The sequence below is a fragment of the Panthera uncia genome, chromosome X (assembly GCF_023721935.1).
Source record: "Panthera uncia isolate 11264 chromosome X, Puncia_PCG_1.0, whole genome shotgun sequence".
Classification (NCBI taxonomy): Eukaryota; Metazoa; Chordata; class Mammalia; order Carnivora; family Felidae; genus Panthera; species Panthera uncia.
The window spans coordinates 93,656,278-93,667,034 of NC_064817.1; the positions used below are offsets into that span (position 1 = coordinate 93,656,278).

General features: G+C 43.8%; 1 protein-coding gene across 2 annotated transcripts; it reads left to right on the top strand.

Annotated features, from left to right (window-relative positions):
- Positions 1 to 329: 329 nt before the first annotated feature.
- Positions 330 to 9,723, top strand: UBE2A (ubiquitin conjugating enzyme E2 A). 2 transcript variants are annotated; one of them, XM_049644801.1, is made up of 6 exons: positions 330 to 581; positions 722 to 802; positions 1,218 to 1,279; positions 6,701 to 6,790; positions 7,806 to 7,894; positions 8,171 to 9,723. In XM_049644801.1, exons 1-6 carry the CDS (start codon positions 538 to 540, stop codon positions 8,297 to 8,299), a joined length of 495 nt encoding a protein of 164 aa, XP_049500758.1. In that variant the 5' UTR covers positions 330 to 537; the 3' UTR covers positions 8,300 to 9,723. The 2 variants fall into 2 exon arrangements, with proteins under 2 accessions (XP_049500758.1, XP_049500757.1); XM_049644800.1 differs by having other exon boundaries at positions 332 to 581; positions 1,218 to 1,243.
- Positions 9,724 to 10,757: the final 1,034 nt, after the last annotated feature.

The following is a 10,757-nucleotide window of genomic DNA, read 5'->3' on the forward strand; positions in this document are numbered from 1 at the left end:
AAAGAAAGAAAGAAAGAAAGAAAAGAAAGAAAGAAAGAAAGAAAGAAAGAGAAAGAAAAGGGGGGGGGGGACAGAAAAAAAAGCTTCCCTGGGTTCGTTTCAGCCCGGGCAGGTGGAGACGGACCCCACTGCACCACGAATTCCTAGTGAATTACGGGCTTGCGCGCGGCCCGTAGCCTGCCTCTCACCCCGGCACGAGCCGAGCAGGGCGCTCCCCGCCTCCCGCTGGGGTTTAATGACCTAAGCAACTTTCCTTGCCACCCCCCTCCCCGCCCGGTGTTGGTACGGCCTGTCCGGCGTTCGGCGTTCCACACCCCCCCCCTCTCCTTCCAGGTTGGTTCAGCCCCCGTCTACTCTGGGGTGGTGCTTAGCCGGCGCCAGACCGACCCTCGACTTCGGAGGGGCAGCGCCGTTCCTCTGGGCGCTTCCTCGGCGGCCGCTTCGGCTCCTTCGGCCTCGTCGGCCTCTTCAGCCTCCTCAGCCTCCGCCGGGACCCGAGACGTCGGTGTATGCCCCACCCCTGACCCCGCTAGAGATATGTCCACCCCGGCTCGGCGGCGCCTCATGCGGGACTTCAAGAGGTAAAGCGACAGGGAGCGCCGAGGCCGGGGGCTGCCAGGCGGGGCACAGGGCGGGTCCCGAGGCGGGCTGGCTGCGGTAGGGGGCAGCCCGGAGCGGACGCGGGGGCCGGATTGCGGAGCCCCTGTCTGTTTCCCTGAAGGTTGCAGGAGGATCCTCCGGCTGGAGTCAGCGGGGCTCCGTCCGAGAACAACATAATGGTTTGGAACGCGGTCATTTTCGGGTGAGTCTGCGTTCCGGATGGTGGCGAGAGGCGGGGGACGCGGGCCGGCCCAGCCTGCCCTCGGGGACCGGCCCCCCTCGCGAGGGCGGAAGGGGAGAGGGAAAATGTTCGGGTCCGGCTGGGCCTAGGCGCCTCCCCGGAGCCTGTGCCTCGATTAGCTCCGTTCCCGCTGCCAGGGGAACCGTTTGGGGTTCTGAGGGGGGCGGAGCGGGGAGTGGTGGCGGTCAGGCGCGGCGGCCTGCGCCGGGCTTCGGAGCCCGAAACATGGATCTGGACTGGCTTTTCTGACCCAGGAAGCAGCGGTTTACCAGAGGTTCACTTGGCAGAGCTTGGAATAGCCATCTCTTAAGATGAGCCTCTTAAGGGAGAAGGGAGCCCCTTAAGCGGGAACTGACTGTTTTTCTCTGTGTTGCAGGCCCGAAGGGACCCCGTTTGAGGATGGTAAGAGAGTTTCTTTACCCACCTTTCAGGAGCCTGGTCGTCTCTGGGGGAAAGGGGTCCCGGTCATCCTGAAGTGCCTCCTACTTAGGAACCCGCTTCTCCCTAGCCTCTGCCTGCTAAAGGCTTGACTGGAATCCAATAAGTGGCCGGTGGTTCTGACCATTGTCCGCTTGACTAGAACTGCACCTTTTTCCTTGCTTGTTTCTTTAAAAAAAAAAAAAAAAAAAAAAAAAATCTGGGTAAGGCAGCCGCTTTTTGAAAGGAGCTTCATAGCACCGATGTTAAGGATTTTTGAGGTCTGGGCTGTGATCCTGTTAAATTCAGCTCCCTCCCAAGATACTGAGTTAGTATCAACCCAGCGACTTGCTGATAGACTCAGAGACCCCAGGGACCGCCTAGTTCAGAATTCTACCACAAGGGCAGGAACTGTGTTCAGCAGGTGCTTAATTCGTGTTGGCCGGATGTTGGAGGGGTGCAAGAATCCCTTGCCCAGAACTGTCGGGTTTCTACCGTGGTCTCTCATGGCCAGTTTGAGTATAACATTGTTTCTCGTTTTAAAATGAGTTTTCAGTGTGCTTTTATCAAGACTTTACGGTGAGTAGTCTCCAAGCAGCTTCACAATAGAGGGCATCCTCAATGTCCAGCCTACTTGAAGGCACCATGTGTACCTAGAGGTACGTGAGTTTTCATGGATTCGGGTTTGACTTTTAAAAACACTTGAGTTGCTTTTTAAGGATTTAAAAAAATTTTTTTTTCTCTTTTGAGATAATTATAGATTCATGTGCAGTTGTAATTAATAATAATACTCCAGAGAGACCTTGTCTACCCTTCACCCATTCCTCCACCCCTCTGGTAACATCTTGAATGACTATCCTACAATATCACAACCGGGAAATTGACACCGATAAGAGTTTTACGTGCATCCAGTTGTGTGCGTGTATGTATGTGTGGTTGTTTTCTGAAAGCTTAAAACATTTAAAACGTGATTAAAAGTATTTGAACTACCGATCGACATCTTTAATACTTGAGGTATTCAGAAAACAGAAGAATCTTTGTTATTTTTTGCAATGACCATCTCTACTCATTTAGCAGTTGCCACACACACACACACACACACACACCCACCCACATACCCACGTGCACACACGCATGCACATAACCCCGTTTGAAAGTAGGAACAAAAATATTACTGCAAACTACTAAGTATATACTTCTGTTACTGAGCTGGATTGCCTTTTGATGCTACCAGCCTACAAGACGTCGTGAGATGGGGCAACATTGGCCAGTTTTATACTTTGCCCGAAATACTCAGGTTTCCCGAGGAGACTGTGGACAGTCGCCTGAATACTTCCTCCACCCCCTGAGTGTAAATATCACTGCTCCTCAGTGTCGCAAGAAAAAGAAATGACAGCAAGAGTGAGTGATTCTGAAGGCACGCTCCTTGGGTGCAGTAGATCATTTGAACACATCCATACATAGCAAGAGCTAGCTAGACTTCATTTTCCTCTACTAGACTGGTGCTAGTTCTTTATATCTGGGCACTGTGTGCAGATTAACTGTGTCTTTGCTTTAGCTCCAGCAGACTTTGTTTTCATCGGCTTTCTCCCCCCCCCCCCCCCCCATTTTCCTCTGACAGCTTCATGCTGGGCACAGCTTTATTAATAGTACATCACTTTGCCGGAGGACTGGCTACTTAAATATTTCAAGGGTGCTTCACTTGTTTTAAGTGGTATGAAATGAGAAGGTACTTAAGGAATCCATTATCTACCTGAATCTTCCCCGTTGATATCACTTGTTCTATTTTTGATGATGTGCCTATCCATACTGGCATTACGGAAAGGAATTACTCCAGCTAAATAACAATACCCTTCTCTGATTCATTCTGTCGAGCAGTCTGCTATCCGTGGATGCTTCCTCGGGTGTCTAGAACACTGACTGTGGGGACAAAACATATTTTGACCATATTTTAATACGCTTTGTTGGCAATGAGGGAATTTACTAGAAAAGACTGATTAAGGACAAGTGTCATAATTGGTTGTGAGGTTTCCGATGTAGTATATAAATCAACAGCTCCAAAACTACTTTTGCTGCTTCCTTGTAAACGCTTTGTGGTGGAAATTTCTGAAACAGCCAGGCCCTACTTAAAGAGATGAAGACTTAAGAAAAGGAACCCTTCAAGGTATTTTGATTTAACTTCACACACTTAAAGTAAGAGGAAGATGTTCCCAAGAACTTACCTTGCTACCAAACGAAACACTGGGGGGCAATGCTTCCTCATCAGAATATCATAGTATGTATGCTGAATTCAAAGACTATGGAAAAAAGTATTCTCCTTTCATCATCTAAAAATTATTAATAGACACAGTAAGATACTAGTATTTGCTTTTCATAATAGGTGTATTCTTAAGAATTTGGATGTAAGTCTTTTAAAAATGAATCACTTAAAATTCACTGAGGGTGTTCTTAAGTTAAATACATCCTATGATGAAGAGGTATTATGTTAAAAATCAGAATTTCCAGTTCAAAACAAAACGAAACAGAAGCATGTACTTTGTTTTCTCCTCCGGGGTCACAAACTGGTGGCCAAATGGCAGAAAACACCTGCCGAGGTGTTTCCTTTGACCAACATGGTATTTCCAAAAATTTGAGTTTGTAAATGTCTTTAGCAGAACATACACTCTCTAGTTTAATGATATCACTCCTTATTGCCATACACCAGCCATTTAATACATATAATTTCCCAGCCCCTATGTATAGATGGATTAACTGATACTTTCCGTACAACGTTTTGTCCTCCTCAGGAAGATGAACACAATCAGTACCGATTGTGTACAATGGTGAGGCTTAAGTTTTCAGTTAATTTAAAGCCGAATCTAAATATCCAGAGGATAAGAGCACTGGTCTCAATTGCATAATGTTCTAAGATTTTAAATTTCCTTAACGTTTGTTTCGGATCTCCGAAATGGCATTGAGGGTTGTATTAAAGAGATTCTGATTGTTTAATGTGGCTAAAAGTGTAAGATTTGGGGGTAAGTCCTAACTTATATTCAAGTACACGTAAGCAGGTGGCTTCACTACTCAAGATACTAAACGGGCTGTTTTAAAAGACTTGATTAACTTCTTTGGTAGCTAGCTAGGTAACCACCTTGTTGAACTTCTGGGCGAGCATTAGGCAGAAAATTCAAGTCAAGAACCTTTTGAGAAAGTTTGAGAGCCACCAACATACATACTCACCTTGAATTCAGCTGTGAGCGTTTGGTGTAGGTCAGAAAGTAAGTACTGTTTAGGATTTGAATTCATTACTTGTATATTTCTTACTGATGGTGAAGTTTGGATTTTTGGTTCTTGCCTCCTTCAGTTGAACGTTTGCCATTTTTATAGCAACGGTATGTATGGAGCACTTACTTTGTGTTACTGTGCGTATTTCCCCCTCCTTTAAACCTCACAACAATGTTGTGTGCTGGTTACTGTTCTTGATCCCATTTTACAGATGAGGAAATTGAGGTTTAGTCGAGTTGAGTGGCTTTCCCAAGGTCCCACAACTAGTAAGTAGCAAAGCAAGGAACTGAGCCCCCGTCTTGGTGCAAAGATGCTGTTTTCCCCACTATGCTCTACCGTTTCCACGCACGCCCGCCTTATGCGTTGCTTTACCACTTTTAGGCTATCCTCTTGAATCTAAAGTACCTGGGAGCTCTGTGTGCTATTAAATCCACCCAATTTTAGAGCAATTCCTTGATGATAAATCTCTTCTTACCTATAATCTAATCAGATTTCAACATCGAGCCAATGTGTTTATACTTGAGATACCTAAGGAAGCTCAAAGTTTTGGACTAACGCTCATTCCCACTTTCTCCTGCGTATTTTCATATCAGTAGTACTGACAAGGAAGAACCACTGTTTTTTCCCTCAAAAATAGGAAGATTTATGACCAGGTGGTAGGTTAATAAAGTAGGTTCGGATGGAGTATAGCATGTTTGTCCATTCCAACATATTTTACTTTTTGCTCTTAGTTATAATGCATAGTATCTTCAGATCTGGCTTTGCACACAGCTTAGGGAGTAACAGTAGTTTGGGGGAATAGGTCTATATGTTACATTTTAAATTATTCTGAAACTTTGGGAGACATGTTCATACTAAGGGCAGCTTTGTTACCAAATTGTTTCCTAGCAGTGTGCTGGTAGAAAGCAAACTTTGGTATTGTTACATGTAACAGATCTAGCAACAGAATGTAGTCTTTTTTTTTTTTTTTCTTAAGTGGTGGATAAACCTGTTCACGGAGGGAGGAAATAAATTGCCAACTCTAAAGGAACCGTTAACAGAGTATACTCCACGTGAAGGGTGGTCTGTGGTATCAGAATAAATGTATTAAATGGACCAGAGTAATACAGTAGAACATCCATCACCTTAGGCCAGACGGTAACTGATTCCTTAAGATAACCTGAAGAGATTTCAGTCAGGAAAAAACAATCGCCCAATTGTTTCCTTGAATTTATTAAACCCAATTTAAAAACTGTTTTGGAGGAAATAGTCTCCCCCAATCACAACATCCTATGATTCTTGAATGAGATCCAGTTTGTTCATTCCCTATAAATAAGTCTGTAGTATACTTTAGGGCCTCCTGCTACCTTCGTTGACGCGCATTCAAGGGAAATAAATTCATTTCACCAGTGGCCTAAACAAACATCATTAGAAAGGTAAATTTGCTGGAGACATGAATGCAATCTAATGTGATTTTTTAATTATTTCTGCCATTAATTCCCTCTATTAGTGTGAATAATTGAGTTGATTTTATAGTGAAGTACCTTGTGAGTCATACTTAAGGACTTTTGAGAGAGATTGTAAAGTTTTTCCTGGCTTGCGTTCAATTATGTTTTCGTTATAGTGTTGCTATTATACGAAAAGGAGCCAGTGAACACTTGTATACTTATTCCCTTCCATGTTAAAAAATAATTTGGTTATCGATTTGTATTTCTAGCATGGATTCTGGAACCTCTGTACTCCGTTCTTTTCTAGTCCGTTTCCAAATCACCGGAGAGTTCAAGATGGAGGCTGGTTAAAACAGGCCTTTGAGGCCTTTCAGCCATCTAAGGGAAGGAGGCCAAATTTTGGCTCTTGTTTCTGGTCATTTTGAGGATGTCTTCAAAATGTACAGTGGCTAAAGTTATCCTGCAGGCCATAATTTTGCGTTTAAGATGGCTGTGTTTAAGTTCGGGGGAGAATGATGGCAAAACAAAACAAGACAAAATCCCCTTTGGGCGGTGGTTCCTACCCTATCTATTTTTAGAGCAGTTTCTGGAGATCTTGCCTTCCCCCCTCCCTGGCCTCTCTTTCCTCTCTGCAATATACCTCTGCATTATTTCATTTAATACTGGAAAAAATGCCACTTAGCATTAAAAGAAAGTGCTACTGAACAAAGTGATAAATCTGTTTCTTAAACCTTTTCTTTTCCAACTACAGGAACATTCAAGCTTACAATAGAATTCACTGAAGAGTATCCAAATAAGCCACCTACGGTTAGATTTGTCTCTAAGATGTTCCATCCAAATGGCAAGTAGCACTCTTAATGCAACGTTTTAAACGGGTCCACTGTTAATTATGGAGGTGTCTCACGTTTCCTACTTATCGGTCTATAGTACCTGGGCATTTGTTTAGGCATCTTGCTGTTTCCTGAAAACTGAACTCGTCCGTGAGGGTCTGTTGCTGTCTTGATCTCTAGTGACAGAACTGAAGCAGTGAAGGCACTTTGCCTTTGCTTGGAGCCTGCAAGCCGCCTGGTGCCGACGATCTTTGTCATTTACTTATTGCACAAAAATAAATGCTCTTGATGTTTCCTTTTAATGTCAGGCTGGGATTGGGGTAGTCTTGTGGCGTGGTTATTTTCACGTTAGAACAGTTTATTTATTTAGAACAACAGTTTTCAAATTTAGATGCAGATCAAAATTACCGTGGAACGTTTTCAAAAATACAGATGCCTTGGCCCCACTCCAGAGCCAGTGAGTGTCAGATTCTGTGGCTGAGGGGCTACAGTGTATCGGAAAAGCAGCACAGGTGATCCTAACTTACCTTCTGCCTTTTTTATTTTTTCCCTTTCTCTCCTCGTACTAAGCTTCAGAACAGCTTGCTTTTTATTCAGGTTAGTAAAGTATTTTCCAGGATATCAGATACTCTTATCTTCGTGTCAAAACGAGACTTTGCGAACTCTGCGCTATCTGTTGTTATTTCAGATAAGAGACCGAGTTTACACATTTAGTGGAATAAATTTCCCACAAATCTGGATGCCTAGGGACCCTGCTGGAAAAACGTGTGTGCTATCCTGGATAATACGGCAGTCTTTTCAGAAGAAAGAGCACGAAGCAGCTTCTAGTTTTATACCAATTCTCTTTGACATTCTCGGATTATTTCACTAACAGTGATGAGGACTCTTTTTAGGAAGCTAAGTGAGAAGCAGTTTTGGAGTCTTTTTAAACCTCACGAGCAAAGTATTCTTGACTATACTGGTCTTGACTATGTTACGATATTAATGGGTTTTATTGTGTTTAACGTACCATTTCTATGCTCTCAGTCTATGCAGATGGTAGTATATGTCTGGACATACTTCAGAACCGTTGGAGTCCAACCTATGACGTGTCTTCCATTTTAACATCCATACAGGTGATTTTTCCTTCATGTGACCACCTATGGCCTTTGCTGTGTGTCTTTTAGCACTTGAATTGTTTTTGACAGTCCTACCTTAAGGCAAAGGGCGGGTCATTAAGACCCAAGCGCCCCGAAATCATGTATTTGCCTAGCGAGCAGCGGATTGATGGTACTCTAGGTTAGGATGCTAAGAGAGCAAATGTAGTCGTTACTTAGGACAGTTCAGCGGATTGTTTGGAATATACGCTTTTTTGCCTCGAGGGACTGACCTGTTACAAATTGTTTCTATAGTCTCTATTGGATGAACCCAATCCCAATAGTCCAGCAAACAGCCAGGCTGCTCAGCTGTACCAGGAGAACAAGCGGGAATATGAAAAACGTGTCTCTGCGATAGTAGAACAGAGCTGGCGTGACTGTTGACCCGGGTGCAGCGAAAGAAGAGGCCGGTCAAGAGAAAAATCTATATTGATGTGTTTGTCACCTCCCTATTCTTCAGTGTCATTACATTTACTTTATTAAAAGCAAAATAGCTGTTGTGCTGTTTCCATCTTCCCTTGCCAAGCTCTTCCTACCCCTTCTCCCCTCTCCTTGAACATCAGAAAACACCCTCTAGGAGATCAAATGTACTGTACCTGGGTTACGTGCAAAATTGACTAATGCTCAACTCCTTTTCTGTTGTGTCTCATCTCCAGTTTTAGGGCAGGATTGTGCTACTGTGCTTTACACTGAGCTTTTAAAGTGAACCGTTACACAAGTGGTGCTTGCGCACAGCTCGATGACCAGGATGTTATTTTTAACAAAATGACTGCTGGAGTGTTTCATCCTGGCCGGCCCTTCACTCGTGTTGGATTTAGACGTGAATGTTTGCGATATGGCCTATGGAAAACGGGGGAACAGATCCGTGTAAACACCCATTTTGAAAGAGCAATGGAAGCCCAAAACGCTAGGATGGTAAGGTCCAACCAGTACGAATTACAAGATGGTTTTTACCGGTAGGAAGGGAACGGTCAGTGAAAGGGCTCCGCCACAGGCGCGCAGCAATCGCCGTAACTGACACGTCCTCTCCTTGCGGGATGCTCGCCGGGCTCACCCATGCTAAGTTTCAGAAGACCGAGGTCATCTTCTGGGTTTTTGCTTTTCGAAGAGGTGTGGGAGCAGAGGAATGGAAACAATCATTAGTTTGCAGCTAGGGAACGTTGGAGATCCTTTAATCTTTTTAAAGGAGAAGCGCTACCCTAGATAGACTTCTAATCCCCCATCATTTTTTAGAGTTTTAATTAGCCCAAGGAAGGGAGCCTGTCTGTGGCAAACTGTTTTTCCACTCGACTCCTGAGTTCATGCTGCATGCTTTTAGTTTCTTCTTCCCTTTCAGTATTATAAGAACCTTAACGTTCTTTCTGTGGATATTTATACTTTAGATAGACAGTACGTTTCAGCAGCAGCGTGGGACAAGGCTTGTACATGTTTCGTCTAATGTTCCATCGTCACCTTTTGTGCATTTGTCACTCTTCTAAATCAAACTTTGCACAAGTAACCCATGTAAAAAAATGTACATTTTTCAAAACTTGTAAATAAAAATAACCTTAAAATTTTGTAGTCAAGGTATAATTATATTTTAGCTCACTATGAACTTTTAGTATTAACTTATTGGAATCTCACAGCTACTCACTTTCCCCCTTGAAATAAACCTGGTGAAAGCAAAATTAAAACACTCTGCGAGAGGAACAAGAGGAGTAGATCTTGTTGGAGAGGACCTTCTTTCTTGTCATAAGTGTTAATGCTCTGTTCTTTTTTTAACGTTTTAACAAGAATGTAAAACTGTTAAATAAAACAAAGTTCCTTCAGCATACAGTATGGTCAATCAAGCGAATGCAGTGGGGTTGGGGGCGTGGACACACCTGGGTGTTTCCGGCACCCTCCCCTACCGAGACCTAACTTGTCGATCCTGACATTCCACCTCTTTCAAAAGCCCTGGCTTGTAACAAATAGCACCAAACTACTCTAGACCGGTACTTTAACCCCCGGATGAAGTTGGGGCCCACAGGTAGCCTCAGCCTGCCCTTGTTTCAACAAAACCGCTCTCTCCCGAGGAGCAGCCTAGCTCGCGCTAAAGACGCCAGAGCAGTGACTTCGCAGAAACTCTCCGCTCTCGTTCGGGGTAGGGGCGAGATGACATTAAGCGGAGTCTTTCTGGTGTGTGTACTCACTCAGCCTTTAAGACGCGGCACTTAGAGGGGCCTCCGTGGCAGAGAGCGTTCAACACGTCACAGGCGGCAGCATCCTTACATGTGCTCACGATTTTCCCTTAAGTCCATTTCTGCTTCGAAGTAGAGCCACGTTACATTGCTCTTTATTTGGGAGATTAGTTTGACATTAACTTTTTCACCCTACCGTGGCTGGGTACCTTAAATATTGACACTGTTAGTCACACTTGAAAAAATTAAGGTGAGACGCGGGGTGCGCAGATTTAATTTTTGTTTTCTTTTCCCACACCTCCTGAGAAACCCTATTCCCAATTTGTTTCATGGGATAATCCTTTGAAAACCTTGCACCCGAGTCAACAAGCTGATCAAGCTGATCTCTGAAAAGCATCATTTCTCGAGGTCAAAGGCACTACAAAAACCATTCATTCAAACATTTAATGCTAATTTGCCTTTTTTTCTTTACAATTTTTTTTTTTTTTACAAATGCCACAGGCTGCCTGCATATAATTATAACCAACAAGTTAAAACAGATTTGGAGATCTCTTTATAAAATGACAGTGTGATTTGAACTTGAGTCTTCAATTCTGCACCTGCTGATACCGGGGTGGGGGTATGAGGAAGAACCAAAGTTGTAATCAAGAGTCCCTTATTTATTTAGGACCCATCTCTAGCTT